General features: G+C 38.3%; 1 protein-coding gene across 1 annotated transcript; it reads left to right on the top strand.

Moving 5' to 3' along the window:
* PPP1R3A (protein phosphatase 1 regulatory subunit 3A) lies at nt 1–27,629 on the top strand. Its single transcript, XM_008496150.2, has 4 exons — nt 1–815; nt 21,706–21,764; nt 21,877–22,013; nt 24,223–27,629. Exons 1-4 carry the CDS (start codon nt 25–27, stop codon nt 26,674–26,676), a joined length of 3,441 nt encoding a protein of 1,146 aa, XP_008494372.2. The 5' UTR covers nt 1–24; the 3' UTR covers nt 26,677–27,629.

Here is a 27,629-nt window from a genome sequence, read left to right on the forward strand (position 1 = left end):
TCTCAGTTTATATCAGAGAGCCCAATGGAGTCTTTTCAAGGACCTAGTCAGGTTAGCAGGACAAACTTTTTACAAGTCCCCACTGCAACTGATTTCTCATCAGAGGATGAAGATGATAAACCTGTCATTAAAAACTGTTACTCACCACGTCCCCGAAGGCGGAGTTCTGCTTCTTCAGAGGAAGAGGAGGCAGAAACCCCCACCGGCATCGGAAGAAAAGTTTCATTTGCGGATGCATTTGGGTTTGATCTCGTGTCTGTGAAAGAGTTTGATACCTGGGAAGTTCCAAATATAGGACACAATGACACAGACGATGATGTTTTCCCTCAGGAGGAATATTTTTTCTCTCAGTTGTTTACGTTACCTGCTTCACAGGAAGAACTTATGCAGAAAGTGAGAGAGCAGAAAGTACTGTTGGAATCAGTCGTGTTGCTGCCGGGCTTTACCTGTATGAACGGCATTATCCGAGTCCTCAATGTATCCTTTGAAAAACAGGTGTATGTTCGAACAACGCTGAATAACTGGCTCAGTTACTACGATATCCTCGCAGACTTCATGCCTAATTCTTGTGGTAGTGAAACTGATCAGTTCTGCTTTAAGATTTCTTTGGTGCCTCCTTACCAGAAAGATGGAGTTAAGGTGGAGTTCTGCATACGCTACGAGACATCGGTCGGCGTCTTCTGGGCAAACAACAATGACAAAAATTATGCACTGATTTGTCACAAGAAAGAAAGTGCACCCAGGGTGGATAATAAACCACAAAAAGGGGTTGCTGACAGACAGCTTAAAGGCTGCTTAAAGACGACACAAAGCAGGTGAGATGACACCTTGACTTTTGGTAACTTACAATGTAGCTGGCTAATACTGATCTTCTAAGTGTATTTTCTGGAGCTAACACTGCCCCTGTTGTATTCCTCTGTTGTGTTTTTTTAGTGATAAATTAGACCAGGACTTTTTTCCAGTAAAGCCCTTGTATACATCAGCCAGTAGTTTTCTGCAAACACATTGGATGCTATCATATAGTTTTAATATATATGTCCTATATGACACTCGTTTAAAGAATAGTATAAGGGCCTATGAATTATGGGATGTGTACTGATTTTGATCTCTGTAGGGTATAAATTGAGCCGACATCAGTGAGAGCTTTGATCCAAACTGAGGTAGCTCTGCAGTTCAAATGCTTTGCATCCACTTCCTTGATAAGTCAACAAAAGTTTAGAAGTGAAACAAATCCTGGTTTTTTACATGATTTGTTTATTTACATATTTCATTCTCCATGGACAATTTTTAAAAACTGAAATGGCAGTGGTGTTTTAGGAAACTGATAAGTCAGAGAAGGATTTTATAGCAATTAGAATAGGACATTCTGCAAGTTGTGTATTAAGTTAATTATTCCTTTTTCCTGGTACTTGTTGATGTTTCTGTTTCACTAATAGTGAAATGAATAATGATTGATAAAGCAGAATTGGTAATATATTGAAGAAAAAAGACACATAGAATTTATTTCATATATTTCATTCTAATTAAATATAGGCAAGTACTATGTTAATTATAGAATAAAGTGGCAGTGTTTAACTTATAACTTAACCCCACTTATAGAGGGACACTCAGCAGTAATAACTTTTTGCTTCCTACTCTGTGTTTAACTCTTCATCTTTCCATAAGCAAAACAATGCTGCCCACAAAAATCTAATTCTCATGTCTTTTTTCCATGACATTTTCTATAAATTAGTTGGAGATATGCAGAACTGAATCTATATTTTACCTGCAGACTCCTTTGCAATACTTAGATCCCAGAACTGAATTAATGTTGGGACTTTTACTTGTTATACTCTTTCTGAGTCAGGCAGTGCTACTGGATTTCCCTGCTGCTCTTCCATTGGACTGAAGGGATGGGGAAGGGGGAGCAAAACTGCAGCAGTGATGGGAGCGTAAGGAGAAAGGAGACAGTCAGAGCTTCTCCTGTGAAGAACCTGCCTTCCTCAAACTTAGACTCGCTCTGCTGGGAGCCTCTGCCAGCCCAAATCACGTGCCAGCCTTGTGAGGAGAGGCTTGCAACATTTGCCTGCATCAGCACCATGGTGTAAGATCAGACCTAGGGCTAACCCAGGTCCCAGTTCATACCCAGTCCACAATGTTCTCCTGCTAAGTGGTGCTGGGGCCAGCTCTGGCTACATCAGAGCAGAGGTAATGATGACTTGACCTGCCATGTGGTCAGATCCTGACATTTGGGCCTGGTTCTGTTCATTATATCTGTCCTTCAAGAACACGACTTTAAGATAGGACTTCATTCTGGGTAAATAAGGTAGCCTAAGGTCCCTCCCTTACAGAAGAGCTGCAATATCAAACACCTCAGGCATATGCAGGCAATGTGATTGCATGATTGCAGGCCTGAGTTCAGTCAGCCCACATGGAACAGATGATGGACATGGACAACTAAGTCTTAATTTAGTGAGCCTTAGGCTTCCAGATGCTTACAGTACTGACATCCAAATTTCAATACAATTGAGTGTCTGAAGTCAAATAAATCCTAAGAGTTTAATTTCCTGTGACAAATCTGTTGCCAGCATAAGATGTAGAAGCATTTCTTCCAGGGGATCCTCTTTTACATGTATGTGCTAAAAGTTTAACATGGAAGTCAGACAGAGAGGTATTTTTAAAAATGGGAAAGGAGATAACATGTCAGCTCCTTAACATAAAATTACCTTGTCTGTACTCAGAGTGTAAAGTTGTTTTACTCCATATCAGGTTGCAAAGGAATAAGTATGTGTGTGTGTGTATTTATAAATAGATATATATATGTATTTATATATTTATGTGAATATTTTTTCATATATATGCATGCACACATGCATACTTGTGATATTAAAATCAAAGTGGTTGGATTATTCTTTATCTTAAGTTTTGTTACATGTTTTTGGCCAACAGCTAACTAATGGGCACTTTCAAGACACTCTTCAGTGGCAGAAGGATGTAAAGATACATGCAAAAATGAGCCAAAAGTATTTTTGGAATGTGTTTTCAGTGGTCACCAAAGCTGTTGAAAAACAGCTCTAGCAGATTGTTACCCAAAACCAATTTTATGCTACAGGGACTTTATTGACTTCACAGGAGTTACAGTTTTCACCAGTGTAAATGAGGTCAGCATCAGGGCCTTTTGTTTCAAAAGAACTAAGAACCCGACCTCCATTGCTCACTTGGTTTTCAAAGTGTCTTTGTACATGTTGCCCCTTTGAGTGAGGAGGAACACCCTGCAGACGTCTGCAAAAGTACCTCGTTATTCTCCTTCAGACCCTCATTAAAACTCCTTTACTCTGATGTCTAGAAAAAAGCTCAAGAAAAACAAATCCCCCCAAAATTGGCAAAGTGAGGCTGCTGGTGGGCTATGACTCCTTCACATCACATTGAACAGCTCTGTCTGTTTCCCTGCTCTCCTCCAGCAGCTCATCTTTCTCTTGCCTCTTGTTTTATGTTCAAATGTTCAAACTCTGCAGCATTTCTGTATGCTGTGCTGGGTGTTTATAGGACATTTAACAAAAGGAGGGATCCTGGACCATAGATAGCTTATCTTAGGAGCTGCAGCAATGCACAGAGATATACACAGAAGTAGTAACTATTTTGCATATAGTTCCAACAATAAATGTGCAGGTAAAGAGTATTGCTACCTATGCCAATGGGCTAGACATCTCTATTTCAAGATTTCTTTATAGCATTTTGAACAGAAAGATTTTTAACTAGACACTTATCTAGGTCTCTATTTGAAGTTTAGAAACCTGGGGGGTTTTTTTGTTTTTTTTTTTTAATTTTGTCTCTGAGTCATTTACACTTTATTTAAAATGTTCAATTTACATCTTCAGTTAAAAAAGAGGACTATTAAAGAACTATGTTTCTTAAGCAAAGAGTTTGATCCACTCTAGAGCATACTTGTAGGGCTCATTGAATGCCATTAGTGAGGATTACTTGGGTTCGTTAAGTGAAAGGAATAATGCACACTTTCAGAGGAAGTTATTGGAAGTAGAAGAGGAAGTATCATGTTTCCATTCACAATATGAGCCAGAATAAAGTTGTATTAATGAGGGCAATGGGGTGGCTTCTGACACCATTATTAAGAAATAAAATAAAAGTGATAACGAAAAGCAAAGTTGCATGGAATTAATAGTGCTGAAAACTGTCTAGATTTCAATATTTAGAACCACATGACTTAAAATCCTACCTATTCATTACATTTCACTTGCTTTTGTTTCTATGTGTAGGCAGGAACAAATAGACGTCTAAGGTTCCATCACGTATTTGCTTCTAACTGTATTTTTCCAAGCTAAATTCTTTACAACATAAGTTTTAACATTTTTTTTTGTGTTTTCCAAAAAGGTTGAAAGGATAAAAAATATACTTTGTAAAGATAATGTTTGAATGAATTAGTTTACAATTTAGTATATCTTGAAATATGCGTTTAACTTATACATACTTATGAATATCCTTTGGTGAAAAAAAAAAACTCTTAAAATTTGAAGGCTGTCCCTGGGAAAGAGAGATCTTCTGGCAGTAAACAAACCATATATATTCGTACATCTAAACATTTAGAGAAATGCAAATTGTATCAGCTTTACTCTTTTCTCATTCTGTTTTACTCTCTTGCTTTTGGGACATGAATAATAATTCTGAAGACAAATTTCTCCTGCTCCTTAGGCTTGGGCCACATGATTTTTTGGGGGACTCCAGGCTCCTGAATGGGTCTGATCAGACAGGGACTGGTTGTGTATTGAATGAGGCAAAGTCCTATAGATTATGATGCCTGGCACAGTGAAAATGACCTGCAAACCATTGTCCCCATGACTGGTGAGGCTGCACCTCATTTCTGTGCTTGGTCCTGGTTTACCATCTGTCAAGAGAGCAGCAGGAGCAAGAGCATGAGGAAAATGGCTGACAAACATAAGAATTGTTTTACAGAAGGAAAAAATGCATATTTAGACTCCTATCTGCTGAAAAGGAAGGGGAAGACAAGTATTTTCAGCCTGGAGGAGACTCCAGGGAGATCTTAAAGCAGCCTTCCAGTTCCCAGAGGGGCCTACAGGAAAACTGTGGAGGGATTTTTTACAAGGGCATATCGTAACAGGACAAGGGATAATGGCTTTTAACTAGAAGAAAGGAGATTTAGGTTAGATATTAGGAAGAAGTTCTTTAGTATAAGGGTGGTGAAACACTGGAACAGGTTGCTCAGGGAGGTTGTGGATGTCCCCTCCTTGGAAGTGGTCAGGGCCAGCCAGGTTGGATGGGGCTTGTAGAAACCTGGTCTAGTGGAAGGTGTCCCTGCCCATGGCAGGTGGCTTGGGGCTAGATGATCTTAAAGGTCCTTTCTAACTCAAACCATTCTATGGTTCTATGATTTTCTGATTTTTTTGTCATAACTGTTGATGTTGTCCCTGTCTTACACCTGGTGCATCACTCAGAATTGACGTGGGTCCTGTGTTTGTTTTTTTCATAATTTCTAGACTGCACCTTTTTTTTAATTAACTCATTGCCTTCCATGATGCCACTTTGAACCAGAACACCAACAGGGCTGTGTCTCATACAGGAGCTTCTCTAAGTACAAGGCATGATAGGAAGGAAGAGATTAAGAACACTGGGTCTGTGGGCCACCAGTGCCAGCTGCAGCAGCATGAATACTGACTGGTCTTACAGAAATCAACAGGGAGAAAATTTCTCCTGTTCATGAGCACTGTCCTGTCCTGAGCTGGTGTCTCATTCCCCTTCCAAGGGAAGGCAAAGGAAATAAGCTGCTGGAGGCCCAGCCTGGTAGGACTGCACTGTGCTGGGTCAGTCTGCCATGGATTAGGGCTGCCTCTAAAAATTCAGTTTTGCATCAGCTCCTCTCAACCTTTCCAACAAACACATGATGTGATTAAAAACCAAAGACTTCTGAGGAAGATGTTTGGAAATAGCTTCACATATACTTTGGTATGAGGAACAACTGTATTATTCCCAGCTGGTCCTTTTAATATATGGCATTTAAATTATGTTCCCTTTTAATCCTTGTTCTTTTGATTATTATACATTATAATCAGAAAGGGAAAGGGAGAGCAGAAAAGGTGTTAAAACACACACCTATTTTGTGTACTGCTATTTGATCTCAGGGTTTTTTCTGGCATCTCAAGTCACAAATTACACCTTGATCAGTGTACAGACATGGGATTTGACTAAAGTTTATGACTATTATTAGGAAGTGACTGCAATCACTGTTTTTACCAGGAGAGCAGCTGCTGGAGAAGCTATCCATTCACAGGGAGCCAGCTAAACACAGTGTTCCTCTGCTGTTCCTTCTGACCCATTATTCTCAGCCCCTCTTTTGGCTCATGGTCTTTGCCTCCACTCCTTGCCAGATGTAGAAGTAGGTAGCCCTGACACCAAAATAAGACTTCTCCAGGTGCTTGAAGACTATGATTATCAGCAATATAGGGTAATTATTTAGTATTAAATATATTACTTAGTTTAGTAGGGTGAAAGCAATCTGTGGAACTGAGGCTGTGTATTAGGACCTGCTTCTCCATAGTGACTCCACTTATCTTTATTGGAAATTGCTGCAGACTTACTCTCCAAAATAATTTAAAATAAGTTAAAATAAACCACGTGAAAAATGTTTTGTTGAGAACAGTCCTACTTGGCCAGGAACAGCTACACTCAGTGGTCTTTTTTCAATCTGTCTAATCATAATATTTAAAAATCCTGGCATACCTACTACTTGAATTAGGGAATATTTTAAAGACCCTAAAGATAGATATCTAAGTTAATGGCATAAGGCTTTCAATGATATCACAGAAATGTCAAAGAAATAAGTGGAAGTTTTGGATGAGAATGCTATGCACAGAGAAAACAGACACCTGCAAACAATACTTGTGTTTTCCTAATTGGAGAATACCTGCATACTGAAAAACTGCCTCATTTTTTAATTTGGTGATTCTGAATTGTGCACTGGAAATATTAAATTAAGCCTTTAAACTTCTAAGTAACAACATATGAAAATAACATTGCTTTGCTGGCAATCTTCCATGATCTACCTTAGAAACTGCTATTAGAGAACATAAGTTTATGCTCTAATGTATAGGAAGTAAAAGCTGCTATAAAGCTTTTTTTTTATTTGCATAAAACCATATAAAACTGATGCTTCGTAATATGAATATCATTTATCAACTGTATGATAAGTAAGTAGTTGTAATTATACATGCATTGTTTGGCTTTACACTTGTCAGATTTTCTTTGCATTCACTGCAATATCATCAGTTTATTTAAATATGCCAATAGACTAGCACCAATATAACTGATTCTTAGAGTTCTTTCATGCAGGAACTGGCTTGATACTGCAGTAGGCACAAAAAGTAATTTTATGGACATCAGGAGTCTTATTGAACTCTGTAGAACTCTACATGTGTATAACTATCCTTGAATGTTTATATTTTCAGGACCAGAGCTTATTTCTATGCTCTTTTAGATCACTGATTAAGGACCTTCACACAAATAGAAATATATTGTTAAAGAAAATTCCATATTTAATTTTTTAGTGACTCTTGTTTAATGAGATATCTGTTTTGCAAGCCGAACCAGGCTGGTAATGGCTATTTCAGTACTCTTGTCTCCTGACCACCGTTCAGGTATCACAGTTCGCAAATGTTCACTTGGAAAAAAAATTATTCCATTACCTTCATCTTGACTTGCTAAATGTTAGTTTTGAAAGGATGTTTAAAGTCTGTGAAATATTAACTGAGAGCACTGGAGTCATATTTAATGAATGCATTCACTACTAGTGTCATTTGAGCTGTTTATTCTGGTTATAAACTTTAAGCCCTGATCCAGCCATGGTGCTGCAGCACTGAAATTGAAGCAAAGAATTCAGCTATGGCAAAAGTCCAGAGAACCATTCGCCCATCCTATTTTTAAGAAAAAAAGTGTGTATTATCTTCTCATTTACAAAAAGCAAAAAAAAAAAAAAAAAATGGACCAAACAAATACTTTGGAAGTTGAACGCTGCTCCTGCCTTAGTGCAAAGGAAGAGATAAGAACTTTTTAATACCAGCATACTAGGCATGCTAGAAGTGGTCATTTGATCTTTCAGCCTTCAGTGACACACAAGAAAATATTAGTTGATATGCCAAAACCTAATGGGAGGTTTGGTTTTCTGGCAGTCTCTCCACTCTCCTCCTGATCTGTGGAACCAGCTGATACTCTGACACTAAACTCTAGTATTTATTACTGGCTCATTACTAATAGCAGTCCTAAAGAGCACGGAAGAGCACTGAGCTGTACAATTGAACGTGGACTAAGTAAAGCTGGAAATTTTTCTTTCCTTACATTTCAGTGCATCAAATGGATTTGCATTTACATTTTGCTTTGATGCATAATAACTGTCCCTGCAAAAATATTTATGACTGCCAGACAATAAACGTAAGATTTTCAAGCCTAGATCACTTCACAGTGTAATAGACAGGTGGGGGGGTTTGTCAGTCTTTCTCTGTCCCCAGCTACCCCAGTAAATCTGAACTAAGTTATACTCCAGGTCTGGTTAGAAATATTGATATGTGCAGTATTGATATGTACCACACAGCTTCCTTCTTGCTGTGTACTAGTAAGAGAGCATGGGGAAAAAATTATAAAAGTCTCTTCTTGTCATGGTAACACCTGGAAATTCTATCCTCAAGATACTTTTTGAATTTACAATTATTTTCCAAGATTTAGATCCCCTCTCAAGAGTGACTGGCTAAGGCTTTTTGGGGTCACCTGTTCTTTCACCTTCCCAGGGGTGGTATCTATGTCTTAGTCTCACCTGACTGCCATCTATCTGTCTACAGTCTCTCTAAGGCATCTGTCACCTTCATGCATACGTGCCTCAGCATATAGCAGTCAGCCTCTAGTAAATAACTCTCTTTTGACATGTCACTGGGGACTGCTCCTCTTTTTTATTCCACACGAGACCCAAAGAAAGACCACGTGTCACACAGGCTAAGGTCTTTTTACTCTCAGATATATCCAAAATAGCTGTAACTTGGGAGAAGTGCAAGGCCTGTTGCTGGTATTTGGTTTATTCTCCTTTCATCTTCTCAAGCAGTGGGGTAAAGAAGTAAGAGAACAGAGGAGCTCAATCCCATACCCCTTTCTAACACAGTTTCAATATTTGACCATAGGCTCTCCAGACAAATAACAATGTGAGAAGTCTTCCAATCTTTGCCCTTAAGAAGTCTGATTCCTCACTCATCTTTTCACCTTTTTCAATAGCCTGTCCCTGGAGATAGTCATCCCAATAGTAGGGTGCTGCAATACTAATTCAGCTGTCAGCAGATCTGACTTTGTCCAAGGAAATATTTCCTAAAAAATTTCCTTGTTTCTCAAACAGCCCATTCTGTGGAGGGACTTACACAATTTTCTGACCAATCTGTATAACAAACCAACTGTCTGAAAAGATTTCTTGACTGGTTTCTTTTCAACATTGTTGTGCTCATATCATAATAAGGTACAACAATTGTGACAGAGCTATAAGAGCGTGATAAAAGTTGCAGTCTTTCTGTTTATAGTTCCTGTAGGTTAATTTGAGACAGAACTGAGTCATTATGCATGTTTTTGTTTTTTTTTCTGCAGTCTTTGTGCATATGGGCATGAGAACTGGAGACAGACAGGGCTATATTAAAGGTTTCAGCCTGGCACCAAATTGGTATTGGGCTTCTGGTCCAGACTGTATGGAACTAAAATCTTCAAATAGGCAGATACACATTTATATTTGTAAAAAAATGTGCAAATGTTTTGCCATTAAAACTCAAGGTCTTTTTTAATGAGCTAGAAAATAAAGACTAATTTCTTGGGACTCTGTTTGCTTTGAGGCTATGATTATTCTTATCCCAAACCAGGCCAATGCATTTTGTTCTGTGCCATGTATGTCCCTGTTTCAATCATAAACTAAGGCTGAAAAATGAAAATATTAGTAATTGGAAAATATAATCCCCTGGATAGCACCAATCCAATAATCTTAGTAAAAATAGGTTTATTACAAACATTGCCTGAACCCTTCTGGGAATTATCTTTTCAGCAAAAAACACTCAAATTCCCTTACAGCTGCTCTCATGATCAATTGTCCCCCTTGATAGTATTAATCATCATACTATATACTGCTTATTCTGGGCATCTTTTTGCACTTTGCTTTCCAAATTTCCTTTCCAATTTCTCCTTTTTTAGAAGCTGCTAACAGTCCTTTATTGTCCTTTGGCAGGTCCTTTTCTCCTCTTCTGTCTTCATCTCCTTTTCTTAGATGAGGTGACCAGAATTAAGGGGCATTTCCTCAAGGTGGGGAAATACCACGGGTTAACATTCTCTTCCTCAGATTTCAAATATTTAAATAATGGCTCTTTGTGGCTCTACTTTTGTTCACAATGCTTGTGAATGTTGCCAGCCTGACTCTCCTGATAATGCAGTCTTCTCTTCACAGCATAGGTTCAAAACTGGAGCTGTGGGCAACCCCCCATCTCCACAGCAGCGTGCGAGTATCCTCCCCACCTCTCTAATGATGAGGGGGTCACTCCACCTCCATCCCTCTATCCTCGGTGTCTTGGCTATCAACAAGGGAGCTAATTAGTGTCAGTCCTATTTGTTTGGTGACACCTATTTGCTAAGAACTAGATTGAGCCTTCTCTAACACCAGTGGTAGTTGAAGGTCACATAAGAAAATCAATCTTTCCTAGATTTGTAATAAGGGCTCTGATTTTATGTACAGCTTCATTCAAATAGGATCACTTGTAATGGCATAATATTCTAAAATACAATTCAGTACCTTCTGCTTAGTGTTTGCACAGCTATTTATTTATGACTGTTTATGTTCTTTGTACTTTTTACTTTAGTTTTAGAATCCTTTCCTTTGTGATTTCAGTTTGGAATCTGATGATGTAATTTCAATTATTGTTTTCTGCAGCGTTTAAATTAATTTTTTTTTTCTGTTGTGCTTCTATTTTTAAATACCTTCTGAAAAAAATTAAACAAATAAACAAGATGCAATGATACTTACACACATGATATACATCAGCAATGCCATGGTTCAGGTAAGCCTCCCTGAGAAGTGATCATTTGTAGGTAGAAACTAACCATGTTTTTAAGCAAAGCCACCTGGCAAGTTGAAATTTGGGTTTGTGTAGCAGGAGCCTAGATCTGAGAAATGGTGCTTGCTGAGCAGTAGTCACCCTCTGCTTTGCTGTCAGCACAGACAGCAATGCTCCACACCACATTCCCACCATTCTCTGCAGTGGTCTGCTCTGCCTGTAATCTCTGCAGCTGTTACCTTCTGCTCTACCTAAGGCCCAGTTCCATGGACTCTGCCTTGAGCTTTCATAGAGGGTAGGTTTTTGGCCCAAGGAAGAAGCCATCTGCCCATCTGCACACAGCCCAGCAGCCTCTGGAGTTCTGCTCCTCAACACCTCCCTGAACTCTGGTCTGGCGCCATTGATTTCCAACGCAGCTATGGTGCCCCTACCTAGCATTAAGGTTGGCTTTTCCTAACAGTACGTAAAAGCCTGAAAACAACTTAGAACATTTCCCTGAAAGGTGGTACAGCTGAGTACTTAGTTTTCTTGCAACTTTCTTTCATAGCCACTTAATTGCTTTTTTTCCCCCTCCTCTCCTAATGGATGTGGTACTCCAGAGCACATGCCTGCAGTGCTGACACTCACTCCTTTTCCTTCTTGCCATCTTTGCTCTGCTGCTCACTTCGTTACCCCCTTGCAAACCCAGAGCAGACTGTCCTCAGTTCTGTTTTATGAGCCCAACTTCTGCCTTGTTGGCCAGTCATAATTTTGTATCCAGTTGTTTAGTGCTTTCCCTATGGTCTAATGTTTGAATTTTATTTAATTTTGGTTTATCCCTGTGTCCTTTATTAAAAGAGTAGAGGACCATTTAATTTTCTTACACTATAACATAACTTTTATTATATTTTTTCCATACCTACCACAGTCTATCACAACATGTCTTCTCGTTGGGTGGGTGAACATCTTTTTTTTTTATGAACCTTAATCCTCATATACTGCAAATCTGGTCTGAATGATTGAAATTCTTTAGTAAACATAAAAACCTCCTGCATGTAGATGATTCCTAAGTAAAAAATGTATTCCCTTAATTTCTAGCAAATTCCTATCAATACCTTTATATACAATTTTTTATAAAGATAAGCTATTCTTATCTAATTGTTTCTAGGAGTTTAAGACTGTCTCAGCAGGAGTTGCTGAGGGATGAAACTTCTAATGATGATTTAAAGCAGTGAAGTGTGTAGGCTGAAACTGAAATAATTATTGCTGTAACCCTCTAAGCTCTCTAAGTTCCTCAGGAGAAAATACTTTGTTCAGAACAGACTCTAAAAAACAAAATGCTAAAAAAGTAAAATAATAATAATAAAAAAAAAGCCCTTGGAGCAAGATGATAATTTAGAACTAGAATCAGTATAATGTAAGGATGTTCTCAACAACTGCTCACAAATGCATCAGACATCACAATTAAAAAGGAATAATAATTATGGCCCCATTCTAAAGTATGTAATATTCTATTCTATTCAATAAGCCACGAACACTTTAAAACCATCAGTGTAATCCACAAACCTATATTTACAACATTAAACTGGATGTTCTGCCTTTTCAGTAACTGTCATCTCTATTATTTTCACCTCAGACTCTAATTGTTTCTTTTATAGGAGCTAACCTACCAGTGTCCTTGGCAGTACAGTTTATGGCTCATGCATTTACAGTAATTGTTTGGGCGATTTGCCACATAGCATAACAATCTTCACATCACGATCAGGTTTTATAATAAACAGCATTAGTTGTGAAAAATACAAGTGATGCATGATTCTTATGGTAGGTAAAGGGCACTGAAGATGCCCTTTAGAAAAAGAAAGGAAAATGCTCAAGCCTTGAACTGCTGAAGAAAAATACTGATGTCACAATAGAGCTAATTAATTTGATGGTACAAACAAAAGGGGGGAAGGGCCTTGCATTCATTAGTGTCAATTCCAAATGAGAGCATACCGTTCATAAAAATAATATTCTGCCTTCGTTTAGACAAAATGGGCAGGTAAACAAATCAGAAATATGCACCAGTTCCTGAAACAGCAGTGATTTTGCTTCTTAGCTTTATCAAGACTTTCCCTCCCTTTGCCACAGGGAACTCAAAGCCTGGGTAGGTGCAATTTGCAGGCAGACCTCTGGGTGAGGTGGGATGCTCTTGTCCACCAGCCTGGCTGGCTCCAGTGTGGCCAGCACTGTTGGGCACTATTGGGCACTGGAGCCTCTGGGCAGAACCTCTGGTCTGCTCCTGGGGAGCTGAGCACTTAGTTAATGGCTTCTCTCTACAATACACAGGTGGTCGCACTTAAAGATGCCCCACCATGTGCAGCTCTGCTCTGAAGAGATTTTGTGGCCTCAGTTTTCAGGCACCCAGAAATTACAGGTCAAGTGCTGCTTGGTGGGAAGGTTTCTTGACATACCCCCAGCAGGCTCAATATCCCATTTTAGAAATTCTTTAGAATTAAAATAAGATATATGCCCTCTTACGCTGGTGCACAGGCAGGTGATCCTGAGCCTCCCTGTCATCTCCTCACCACCTGACAGCACTGCCTTGTGCTGAAGCACAGTGAAGCACAAAGGTGGCTTCAAGCCAAGCCTGTACTTCCCATTCTCGAGCTGTGAATTCTCTAGCAGACCAGGGCTTGAGACTAATATTTATAGGGTGCAGGAACCCCATGTGATAAGAAATACAAGTGGTTGCATCGTAACACTGTAGCTCCAACAGCTGATAAGATGGGTGCCAATTTGGATCATCAGGAGACCTTGTCCCTCCAATGAATTTTGAACTGAGACTTGTGGAGTCAAGGAATAAGTTTATCTTCATTTGCTAAATTTTTAGTTTATATATTCAGTGAGGGAGAAAGAAGAGAATTAACTACAGACCATCGCTTTGGAGATCCTCACCAGGATCCTTGACAGCTCCCAAATCTTTTCATTAATTTCCACAGAAAAACGCAGAGGACAGCACAAGATTTGCATCAAGATTCCAGGGGGTGGGATGTATCTTCAGTGAGGGACTCATCATGATACTGAGAGCAAGAATCAAACTTATTTTTTTAACATTTTTAAAATAGTACCATATTTTTTTCTCTTCTTGCATTTTCTTCTTTTCTTGAACTGGTTTTGCTAATATTTTCTCCTGTCTCACTGTACTTTAAGTCCAGTATAAAAAGCAACATATTTTAAATGCAATTTTGCAGTAAGCAAACTTCTTAGTGGGGCTATGTTAGTAAAAAATGGGTTGAATTCTTCCTCTACTTTGCTTAAGATTTTAATAGAAATTTAAACTCTGTTTAAAGCCTCCCACATACTCAGTCTTTTCTAATACTTTCTAAAACTTTTTCTTCCTTAGAAATGTGTTTTTATTTTGTGGTTGTGGGTTTAGAATGATATGGCACACAATACTACTGAAAATCAGAATTACATGTGGAAATCTCTTATTTAGTTTCTCATAAATGCTCTTTTAAACCAACTCCTCTGAAACTTTTACAATCTTCCTGTTTCCAACGTGCACGTAAATTTTTTAAAACTAATTTTTGTTCTTGCTTGGTTTTTTTTCTTTTTATACATGTAGTTATTTCCTTTCCTATTTCCTTTAGACATGATGTCTGATGATGAGGAGGATACCAAAAATGATTAAAGCAAACTACCAGCCCTTCACTCCCCACACACCCCTCCTCTGCCCAGCTTTACAGGGTTATAGTTCTGTGGAGGATGCCTGTTTGATTCCAGTGATATCTCGCACTTGAGCACTTAGCTGTACTACTTTACTTTTTAGTCTTCTGATTCTCAGTAAAAATTGCTGACACATTTAACTATACCTTTTCAAGGATCCCTTATGATTTTTTTCTCCCAGTGGCATCATTCTTCAGCAAGGCTGGATATTTTTGGCAGTAGATTCAAAAGTAGTTGTGTTGAAGGCTGCTGTTCATTTAGGCTCCTCTTAGGTTTAGAAATTAAAATAGAATTACTGTTTGGTTAGTAACTTCAATCTTGTCAGCTCCTTTCATGAGAACATTTTAGCTTCACTTCAACTTCATGACAGAAAAGGATTGGTTTGCTTTAAATTTACTTTGAAGTAAAATACAGCAGCATGAAAAATCTGTGAGAATCTAAGGCTATCTGGATTTTGAAATAAAATTTTATTGAAAACTTTTTTCCTCTTACATAATTTTAATTAAATATTTGAGAAATATATTCTCTAAATACTTTAACATCTCCATGCCTCTTTAAATTTCAGACAGAAGAAAATATTCCTACATTTTGTTTTAAATATGACAAAGTGTAAAACTGATCAGATTATATTAGTTTCAAGAGTTTTACAGGTATGTTTGCATCTTTCCATATGCTGTGCTGCAATAATTTTAGCCTTTCCATATACTCTGTAAAACAAATGCCTTGTGATTTAGGTATTAAGGTCTAGCATAAGTGGATATAGAATCTCAGAATCATAGATTTTTCAGTGTTGGAAGGGATCTTTAAAGTCATCTGTCCCCAAACCTCCTGCCATGGTCAGGGACACCTCCCACTGGATCAGGTTGCTCAGAGCCCTGTCCAGCCTGATCTTAAAAACTTCCAGGGATGGGGCTTTCATCATGGCTATAGAAAACCTGTTCCAGTGTCTCCCCACCCTCATGGTGAAGAACTTATTATATAAGACAGAACAATGTGAACACCGCCGTAGGTTATAAAAACACAGAGATGCAACTTTTGCCAAACATTGGTGTGTGGATTAAAACCACACCAATCTATAACAACCTCACCCATTATACAAGAGGTTAGAAGCTCATAGCTATAGTCCCAAATGTATTTCAGACTAAAGCACCTGCCCCTCTGCAGTGAAATGTGTGGTCCTGGAAGCACAACTCTCAAGGCATAAAGCTATGTAGGAACAGTTGAAATAGGGATGGATAAAGAGTGAGGGACCATGTGAAGTCTTGTCCCATGGTAACTGTGTGTCATAATCTGGTTTGGAAAAATATATCCATGTTTCCATACTGAGACCTCAGTTTCTTGTGCCTGGTACTTGCTCTGAAAAATTACAGGATATATTTTTATAATGCTTACACACCTTCTTTTAAGTTTCTACAACAAATGATTTTGTAAACTCTTTCTATTACAACGCTGAGTCTTGTTTCTTAATATATTTTCTTCCTTTTCAGTATTTATCCCCTTGCTATAATAACCATGGGTATTTATTTCTCCTCTCAGACTTTGTGAAAATAGAAATACTCAGTTTGACTCCTTGGTTAAGAGAAGATTTTTCATCTTACCAGTGTTGTAGTCTTCTCTGCACATGTTCCTGTTTGAATTAATCTTTCTTGAACATCATGTACAAATGTTCCAGAGGAGTTCTTACTAGTGCCTGGTACATGAATATTTCTTGAAAAACTTATACTACTGGGAATACCTTCTCTGGCAAAGCTCTGCAGGACTCTGTCCTGTTGCCACAGCCATCTCACAGCAGTGGCTTGGAAATGTTTTCTGCCAATATTAAACTTTAATTTATTTATTTATTTATTTATTTATTCTTCCTTGTTCACCGTTTCTTACAATTTCTGAGCCCTCAGTTTTTGGCAGAAACTTTTTCTGGTCCCTTAATGTTTAACATGGCACTTGGCAATTTTGAATTTCATCCTTTATCTATTTTTCTGATCCTTCAGGCCACTCTTTTCTTTCAATCCTCCTCTGTATTGGTGATGTCTCACAGCTTCTTATCTGCCACGGATTTAATTTAACTTTGACTTTTTGTACCTTGGCCTGTAATAGCATGACTGAGTAAGTCTGATCACAGGACTGGTCCTCTCCAATTCCCTGGTGACATCTGCCAGCTCTGCGCGGCCCAGCTTGTGGGGCCCTGCTTGGCACTGAGCCCCTTTCCCACCTCCCAGCTCTTGTACTCATCTCCCTCTTCTCCAGTTTAATTAATAAATTTCCCATGTGGCTGCACAAAAAATGCTTTAATGAAGTCCAGATAGAGTAGATAACTGACTTTTAGACAAGGGAAATATAGTAATCTTATCAAAGACAGATATTATCAGGTGAGTCTGGCATTTCTATGTAATTTTCCTTTTTTCTGTGTTTATCCTCTCATTTAAATTTTGTTCTAAGGCTATTGTGAAAACTTAGGGAAGATACTTAGGGCTATAGTTGCCCTGACACTAATTCACTTCTTTTTCCTAAATATAGATACTACTTTTTCAACTCTCTGGTACTGTTACAGCAACTCACAACCAACAAACATTTCAAACCAATGTGTGATTTCCTCCACTGGATCCCTCAGTATCTTGGAATGGAGATTACATACTCCTCTTAATGGGAGCTTAGTTAAACACTAGGTTCTGCTCCTAGACTGGATGAAATAATAGTACTTAAGTTTTTTGATTGTGGGGTTGTTCATAGATTATCTGAAAACTTGATCAAACCTCACTTCTAAAAAAAAATATTCCTATTTAACTTAAAAAGACTAATTCCAAAGACTTACTTTATCCCAATCTTTTCTGAAGTCAAAGCATTTAAATTTTTATTTTTTTTTATTTCTCATGATTCGTACACTGCTGGTCTACTCACATCTTAAAGACAAAAATTTATATTTTTTTTCTCTGGAATGCCAATTCTGCATAAATTTAGCACTTTTAAACTCCTTTGTATAACATTTGCCAACTTTTTAGTCTTCTCTGTCCTACTAACTTATCCCTTCTCCCATTTATTCTTTCTAAATGCAAAATTATAGTGAAAAACCATTTTCATTCCTGCTTTTTTTTTATCACTCAGTACAAGTGAATGATAACTCCATCAGGAATGAATAACATGAAAATAAATTGTGAGGTTTTTTTTTAAGCTTGTAGAAATTCTTAACTTTCTGATTTACTTTATGAAGATGAGCCCCATTTAGCTGAATGAGAAAAAGCAATTGAACTTCTACAGATATCTCAGTACCTTGTACAGGCAAACCTATGTGGAGGAGAACTGCATCACCTGGTATCATGGATTTCTAGCTTCCATTGTTATCAGTATGCTTGGGTCACTTAAATATAAAACTAAATATTTGTAAAAATAATACAAATTTTGTGTCTTTCACTACACAATGTAGTCACATTTAGACCACCCTCCACAACACAGTGAGATGATTAATTTAAAAAACATCTGAAGTGATATTATAAGTAAAAATTGTCCTAATGAAATTCTGATAACGAGCCAAGAATTTTTCAGAAAATGTGGAAAAAACAGTCAAAAAACTTGCTCACTGAAAAACCTTACAATTGCCACTGACTGATGAAGAGGCCAATTTTTGTTGGCATTGGGAAGTATTTCTGTTTTTAAGGTGCATGTATATGTTTGACATTGTTCTGTAGTTGCATTCACCCATAATCTCAACACCTTCATGTGACTTCTTAGACTGAAGTAGTGCTGTTAAATGACTATTTTTTTATGCTTCTTTTGATCCTCACAGACTTCAGTTTCAATATCCTCAATTTAGATTAAGTTTAGATTTCCCATCAGAATAATCATATGAGGACAGATAATTCTGATATAGATGTATGATAAGGAGAATAGCTGTTACACTGACCTTCTCTGTACTCAGGTATTTGCAGGACAGGTGTCCACAAATAATGGGCTACAAACCAGAAATCTTTGTAAAATTCATTGCAACATACAAAAAATAATGTTACAAACCCAGAAGTGTGGATCCAGGCTGTGAGGCAGCATTATCATTGCTATTTATTACCTATTTTGTAGTTGTGAAAGTAAATTTGTGGATCAGAGCTCCAGTTGGTACTGGAACAGGAGCCAAGGACAAATTCAGCTCTAATCACAACAGAAGTAAAACTGAGGGGCTCAGATTGCACACTGTGTTTTACAAGCCCAGCCACTGAAACTCAGTAGCTATGTTCCAGTTTGATTTTAGAGTTACAAGGTGAGATTCACTCAGCTAATTTCAGTTATTTCAAACTTATGGTTCCAGCCTAAGGCAGTCACTATAGGTTCCCTTTATGGTCAGTCTCTACCAGAGGCAGAGAAGCTCCTTCGAAGGGTATGTCACTCCATCTCACTTGCAATATCCATGACAGAGAATCTCTTCAGGAATGTTAATCTCTTATTGCTGATGTCAGGCATGGTGTACACAACTGTCTGAGCATCTATGCTTTGAAAGCTAAAGCTTGATAAAGGAAACCTCATACTGGCACATGCCCATAAGGCTGAAACTTGAAGGAGCTTTATACTTCATTTAAAGGTTTAGAAAATAGGTACTCCTCCTCAGCATCCTTATTCAGAGACATATAGTGTATATATTTTACACTGAAAGTTGTTAATCAAACCCAAAAATGAGTACTAGATAGGAAACACAGGGAGCATGAGAGAGACTCCAGTTTCTCTTTTCATCCAGAGTGAACTAAAGAGTAAGGATCCTGTTTGTACATTCAACTTTAAGAGCAGTAGGCAAATCTGCCCTCCAGTTTCTCCCCAAATGGTCTGCATTTCAGTAATTTGGATATTATTTGGAAGCTTGTACGGTAAGATTTTTAATCTCATCAGGGTATGATAGAAGCCAAAAGTGCCACTGTGTCTTGGATGTGAGCTCTGGCTGCCAGTAGACTATTGTGTTAGATGGAGGCACGAACATGTTTCCTTCCTCTGGGAATGTTTCTTGAAAGAAAAAAATGTGTCAAACTTCAGTCCTTTAACAAGTAGATGAGAGCCCCTTCTAGCAGCAAGGATGCCATCCTTGTGTCCTGAGAGTTCCATCCACATCAGCGAGCGCTGCAGGTAGCCAGAAAAGTTCAAAGAAAATCTTTGAGACACATTTTTCCCCCCACTGGATAGCAGTAGAAGTTTCCCTGCTGTGCCCATGTGGATTCGGGATCATTATTTTGGGGTGATTTACTCAGCTCATGCTTTACACGTCTTGGCTCCTAATTCAGGGGTTTTGCAGACACTTGTGTAGCTGACACCTCTTTTAATTCATCTGTCTCATGGCTAAGCCCCAACCTGCACAGTGTCTAGGGTTATGGAAGCAGGTGGCTGAAAAAGATGAAAAAGGCCTAAGAAAACTGAGAACTAGGGGTTCTAAGACAAACATTTGAACAGCAAAAAGAAAAAAACAAAAGAAAAATGATGTATAAAAATAAGCAGTAATTATTTACATTAACCCCCCCCCCCCCGCCCACCAGATTTAGTGAAAACAAGGCCCTGGCTCTGTCAGTCTTTTCAGGATCAAATGCAGACTGCAGCAACTGCTGGCAGGGGAAAGCACAGCTTAGTGTGAATAGGAGAGTGAGAGACATGAGGAGACTGTGCATATACCAGAACTCAAAAGTCACATAACATTCATAAGGACAGAAAGAATATTCAGCAGTATTGAAATTAGAAGAACTGTTGAGTGTTAAATCTTGCACTTCAAGGGAAGCTTCTAATAGCAAAAGACCAAGAGTAAATGTAATATGGCAGCTTATTTTCCTACAAGAACTTCACACCTTCCCCTGAAGTATCTGATGGTGACCAGTATCAGGGATCGGATGCTGGACTGGCAGGATCTTCTGCTTTAGTCTGGCAATCCTTAAAAGATGCTGGATTTTAAAACGCTGGTGACAGCCAATGTCTGGGTTCTTTTAACAGAGTATAAATTTAGCATCCTCCTTCTGAATTAAGCATTTAGGTGGCAGAGTTAATGTTATATCAATTTAAAAGAAAGACACTAGGAAAATATAGAACAGGAAAGGATTAATATTTGAAAATTAGAAAGAAATTTTCAGTAACAGAGGTGGACAGCAGGTTGAAAAAAGCATGAATTGAGAGCTACAGAAAAAAAAATTGCCCCTTATAGAGAAGTCATTAAGAGTGATATAATAATTTAGACTTTACATGAGTGACATTCTTTTTATATTCCCCCCCCCACCTATACACTAAAAGATACACCCCCTCAAGCAAGCAACACAAACTGCTATCACTTTGATATTGATGAGGACTGCAGAAACTCAGCATCTCTCTGAAGCTGTTGTGGTGGACCTGGACTTTGTTTTCACAGTCAGCAAAGCACCAGCTAAAAATTGCACTGGCTGCAGGGAAGCAGTAGTCATTCCTTCTGGCCAGGCATAGCTTAGCAATGGGATTTATAATGCATACATGCAGGGACAATCTTTTCATGTATTTCAGGTAATGAAGTTGTCTTTTTTCAGTAATATCTGTATACATACAAATATTTGAAAAATGTAAGTGAAAAAGAGGCCCAGTCTCCTGAATACATATCTGCTTCCAGACCCTTTCCTGACCCCAAAGTTCCACTCTCCTGTCACTGACCCATCTAATCACCTTTGTGTTGCTTTCTTGGAAGAGGACTAGGAAAACTCATCAGCTGTGCAATGTAATCAGGAGGTCAACACATTTTCATTTTCCTGGCCAGTTCTTTCTTTGACCAAGACTTAATATCAGATCATCCAAAAAAAAAAAGAAAAAAAAAAAAAAAAAAAAAAAAAAAAAAGAGTACATTTTATAAACATGTTATTTTCAGAATTTCAAACAGCTTTCAAAATTTTGTGTAATTAACTGGTGGTCTTTATAGATGATCCTAAGAGGAATTAGAACAATATTTTTTGCAGAATAACACAGGAAGTTTCCCTTTGTTTCACAGCAAAGAAGAAATATTGGCAACGTCTGACAAGGACATGAGGAATAATTCAAGGACTCCAGGTACAACACACAGTTTTAATTAGTTCTTCCTTACTGCACATGTTAATTAAAAAAATAGTGTAACAAACAACCTCATGGAAAATATTTAAGTATGTTTTTGTTAACTCTTCAGACATAAACATCCCAGAGATTGTTTATTCACCAGCAGAAGACAAAGACATCAAACCAGCTAATGAAAACATAAAAGATAAAAATGCAGACTACAACTGGGGTGATCACAAAGATGATGAAAAAGAATCAGAATTGCTGGTAAGCATTATACAATTATATCTACGGTATTAAATGATATGAATCCATTTATGCTTCAAAGCTGGTGATATACCCCCTTTTAACAGAGCTGACTGATGTACTAATTTACAAATGTAAAACCTTGGTCTGTACTTTCATTGAATCTCTAACTGATTTAACAATAGAAGGTGCTTTGATTTCTGTATAGTGCATCAACTTTTTCTGGTCTTAAATTGATGACTTCTCCCTTTTGCTTCTTTACCAGAGGCTCCAAATTACAGTTTGAAGGAAGAGTAGCATTTCAAAATTTTCCTCTCCTAGTCTCTAGGACGGGACCACTCTTAAATAAGCACTTTATATTTGGTAAATTTTTTGTGTTTATAGTACAGTTTGCTTTTGGGGATTTTGAAGGATGCTATATGAGCAAAATAAATACATATATATGTATATTAGCAGATTTTTCTATGTCAGTATTTGGCATTAAATTTTTAATAATAAATTTCACACTCAGTGAACATTCAATCTATTTGGATTTGTGTGTATGCATGTGTGTGTGTGTGGTTTGGCTTGCATTTTTCAGCATGAAAGAAAAAATGGCAATAAATGAGATGCATACAGCAATCTATTATTCTCAGTGTCTGTTCTCAGCTCATATCATTTGGGTGCATAGATTCATAATCATAGATTATAATACCTATCACCTGTGAAAATGTGAATGCTGAATCAGACAGGAGAGGAAGATGAAAACCATTCCCTTTTTTTTTCCTTATTGATAGAGAGACAATGAGTTCCTCTTACTTGAATATACATTTTTCTTGTCATTTACTAAAAAAAGTTGAACATTGTTGCCTGTTGTAGGACTTTTCACTGCCTGAAAGTCAAGGTCTTTTTTTTTTATGGCAAAACATAAAAAGGAGGATCTCTAAAATCCCTTGTTGTTCTCAGTCCACCCTGTTACAAAAAGCAGAATCAAATATAACCGTTTGTTTATCAATTGCCAGGATTGTCCATACAATAAATGAGGGGGGAGCTATAATTTAGATGTTAATTTGCACTATGCGCTCTTTAATGAATTAAACAATGAAGGCTTATAATAGATGGAAATGCAACCAAATCTTTGAAACACACAGCATTGGCTCATAAGACAGCTGTGCAGTTGACAAGTAACATGAGCCTTATGTGAGAAGAAGGGGAAATCGTAAGATTTGCATATAATTATTGAGATCATGCAAATGTCAGTTATGAGGAGGGGAAAAAAACACAGGCATCTCACTGTTAAATCCTGACAGTTGGCATCACCGAAGAACTCAAATACACTTGAGCACTGGTTGGCAGAGGGTCATTAAAACAGAATTTGCAGAGACATTAGCTCCCTCACTTTTCTTTGAGTGACGTTTTACTATTAATAGTTTGCAGAGGCTTTGCAGAAAACATATTAATAAGAGAAACTGTAATGGGGGTATCTACAGCAAGTGCAGATGCATAAAGGGGTGCCCAAGAAGCTAGCCTCTAATTGATCAGCTAGTGCTCTCACTGTGACTATGCTAAAGTGAGAAGAGAGTGCAATGACAAGCAGGTATAGCTGAATAATACAATATGATATTTGGGAGCTAGGAGGAAGAGTGATTCGTTTCTGGCCTTTTACTTTGCTAATCCCATTTCCAACTCATGTCTTACCAGATTGTCTAAAAACAGTCTGGTTTGAAGCCTGTAAAATGGTCCCTGAGAGAAATGAAGCACGGATAATCCTTACAGTATTTGTCAGTGTGAAATGTGTCTTTGTTTTACTGGACAATACTGTACATTACCAGGCTTTGATGTACTGTATCAATGCCTTCATTTAAGCGCCAATCCTCCCCCCTCACCCCACACCTCCCTCCCTTCGAACCTAGAACCAAATGTATAGAGAATGAATTAGCCTCCCTTTAAGGGAATATTCTCTTCAGATTTAATTTGTATAAAATGCACTAGCAGCTTACTGAACTCATGAATAAAGAGAGAGGGTTCTGAATGCTATTTTATTTCCTGCTCCTTTCAGCACTGCCATAAACCTCATTACCTATGTTAAAAAAAGACACACAATGCAAATTTTGCAAATAGTTCTGAACATGTTTCCATAAAAGCTTTGTTACTGAAAACAAAACTTTCCATGACAAAATCCTGCCTCCTTTATTTAGCATATATTTTTCAAAGCCCTTTTTGATAATTCTTTTCTATTCTATTGTTTCAGCTAAATCTGAACATCACAGGAGCTAGAGGTACCTCTTCCGGAGATAAAAAGAATTTGTATGCAACAGAATCAGTTAATTTTCCAGGAGAAACTGAAAGATTGGAGGAAAAGCTAACCTGTGTAGAAAGAGGCAGTCACTTGCTAAGGCACCCTGTGCCTATCAGTGCCCCATCTGAAAACACTTTGCAAGAGACAGGAGGAGAATTAAAATCCAAAGTTAAGTATTCCCAAATTGATTATAATAGTCAGCCATCAGGGAAGGAAGTTGCTGGTGGCATGGTAAACAGCAGCAAGTGGTTTTTGGAACGTACTGATACCAGTGAAAGCCTTTTATCAGCAAAGTATTTTCCTGGGACAAAGCAGGATGAGGCTATGGATACAAGTGCTACTGTCTCAAGACGACAAGGAGAGAGCCATGCAGATATTTCAAAATATGAAACAGACAGCGCCTCGGGAAGTAAGATGATGGAGAGGTTATTCATCAGTGAAGATGCTTCTGATACCTCGAAAGGGGCTTGTGAAATGAGACCAGAAACCATTTCTCCAGAGCATGATGAATCCATGCAATTAAATGCATGCATAGCAGGAACGCTGGATGGCAATGCTAATCCAGCTCCGGAGCACCAGGCGCCACAAACGTCTCACCAAACCCGGGATTCATTGTTGTCAGATACTGACAAAAAGGAAGGAAAAATCAAGATGATTGAAAGCAAAGTTCAGGTACATTTAAGAGGAGATTTATATGCTGACACTTTTGCAGATGCTGATGCCTCAATAGATTCCGCAAAAAGCCAATACACACAAAAAAAGGGAGTTGGTAAAATGTCAGGAAAGGACTATAACACTGATGCGGAGAAGGATAAGAAAGTCATCGAAATAGCAGACTTGGAACTGATTGGCGAGGAGGAAGCACCCAAGCCTTTCAAGTCACACAGAAAACAGGGTGCCAAAGCCTCAAACACAACATCTCTGTCAGCCGAAGACAGCGAACAGGCACCCAAGCCAACAAAGGAAGATCCCTGGGCACCCTCTCCAGGCAATGAGGTGAGAGCTGAAGACGCTTGGGAACACAGAGGTTTCACAAGGTTAAAAACCAAAGAAAAGTCAGCCAACACAAATGAGGGTAGGCTGTTGGGAAAGGAAAGCAAAGCAAACCCAGTGGAGCAAAGGTGGCAAGAATCAGGTAGCGAGGTTCCGTGGAGAGCAAGGGGGAACACAGAGCCTCAGAGCACGGCCTCCACCAAGGGGTTGCTTACCTGCCGGGAGGCAGAGAGTTGTGAAAAGTCTTATGTCTCCACGCAGGTTATCGCAGAGGAAGCAAAGGCAGGTACAGCTTCTATAATTAAAACAACATCAGAAAGTACTTCAGAAAAAATGTCTGCCACTGAAAAAGCAGCAATTGCTAAGCTACCTCGAGAGACTGCACTAAGTGACAGGCCCACAGAGGAAAAGGAAACAGCGTTTGATACACATGAAGGGAGAAATGATGGTTCGCATTATGCTCTTTGTCAACTCAACACAGTGGGTGTATTATATGACACTGAATTTGAAAAGGAATCAGTTTTAGATATTTATAATGCACATGTACATGAAACACTGCAAGGAGAAAAGATGTCTGTACGCAACAGCAGGGAAAAACGTGCCAAAGCACAACCAGACATCAGCAATATTCTAACTGCAGGAGAAGCATTAAAGCCTTCTGCTGCAGGAAAGGGAGAAGATATGCTGCAGGGTTTATATTCAGAAGTACGTAAATGTCCCTCAAGCCCTCAGAAGCATTTATACAATGAGGAAGCAGTAGCACTCTGTAGGGAAGAGAGCCATGTTGGTGCACTTTCCTGTTTAACTGCTGAAACTGAAACAAAAATGCCACCTTCTGGTACAAGTGTTGTGTCCAGTTATCATTATAAGAATTCTTCAGGAGCTTCCTCTGAAGGGCCCACTGTGGCAGGAGATAAGGAGCACCTGTATAGACACATTGAATTCAAAGTAATTGATAAGGTTGCTGCTGAGTCAGGGTACGATTTAAGTCTACCAAATGAAATTACAGGTGTTAATAAAAACCTCTGTCCTGAAGCTGAAAAAAAGTATGTGCCTTCCACTTCAGACATAGCAATTTCTGGAGATGGAAGAGGAAGGAATACAGGTCAATGTTTCCATCAAGCAGAGTTCAAACAAGACAAGACATGGAGGTCAGAGTTTTTAATTAGTAAGCCTACAGAAGAAGATGGAGGGGCAAGATCTGGCCGTCTAATAACAGAGGGGAAAACACTAAACTGGCTTGATGACTCACAGAAGGAAAGCCAGCACATTTCTGATTCTGATAATTCTACCCAGAAAAGTGAAGCTCTTAAATTATCTACTAAGCCTTCAGGTTTAAAATATCTTGCTTTCAAAATATTTTGTTTCTTCTGTTTTCTTTTTTTGCTGCAACACTATACCACTATGATTTGATGGTTTGTCTTGCACTCTACCTGTTCTCCTTGTACTGGCTATACCGTGAAGGAGGAAGAAACAAGGAGTCTGTCAAGAAGGAATAGCACTGATTGCCAACTGTGCTCAAGATCCATGGTCAACAGTCTCTAACCCCTCAAAAGCATTTTCACTGATAAAGTTTATTCATTGCTAGAACCAAAGCAAGTTTTCCACTGAAGCATCTTTTTAAAAGATTACGTATGAAGTTGAGCCTTCATATAAGTAATTATACTATATAGGACCATTATATTTGGATCATTAAATACCTACATGAATATGAGTTCTGAAGCACGTCAGGTTAAAATAAAGTACAGCTGTTTCTCCTTGGCAGGTTATGAAGAAGCAATGCTTCATATCTCTTTAGTACTTAAAACCACCGTCTTCGTGCATTAATTTCTTTTGCAGTAAAGCTTCATATTTTTCTGAGTTTTTTTCTAAGGTTTCATTTAGCACACAACAACACAAGGAATGGTATAAAAACTCGGTATTTTTATACTGACATTGCAGTTAATAGTCTGCTAGTGTAATTAGCTAACTCTAAGAAATATGACAGCTGTTGACAGGTTGATAGTTTTTTCCAAATTTTTGTTCCATTGTGACCTAAAGCTCCAGTGGTGCCTCAGTTAGAAAAATTTAGGGCTTTGGCTTCAGTAACATCATGTAACTTTTAGGATGCAATTGCACAGTTTCCATCCTGCAGAGACTGAAGGCCACAGCCACAGGCCTCGTACTACTCACTTACAAACATGTTGATCATATTTTTGGTTTTCTAAATGAGGACTGTGTAATATGATTGAGAATTTCACTGAAATAAGATCTATTTCAGACAAAGCCTTTGAATGACATTTTTTCACCAGTGTCACTTGAGCATATGTACAAAGCATTAAATAAATTTAAATAAATTTTACAAAGGAGTGCTGTGACTGTGTTGA

The sequence above is a fragment of the Calypte anna genome, chromosome 1 (genome assembly GCF_003957555.1).
Source record: "Calypte anna isolate BGI_N300 chromosome 1, bCalAnn1_v1.p, whole genome shotgun sequence".
Classification (NCBI taxonomy): Eukaryota; Metazoa; Chordata; class Aves; order Apodiformes; family Trochilidae; genus Calypte; species Calypte anna.

Coding starts and splice junctions, on each gene's coding strand:
- PPP1R3A (XM_008496150.2), top strand. CDS start 25: ATGGAGTCTTTTCAAGGACCTAGTCAGGTTAGCAGGACAAACTTTTTA. Junction 816..21,705: donor TTAAAGACGACACAAAGCAG/GTGAGATGACAC, acceptor TTTGTTTCACAG/CAAAGAAGAAATATTGGCAA. Junction 21,765..21,876: donor GAATAATTCAAGGACTCCAG/GTACAACACACA, acceptor TTAACTCTTCAG/ACATAAACATCCCAGAGATT.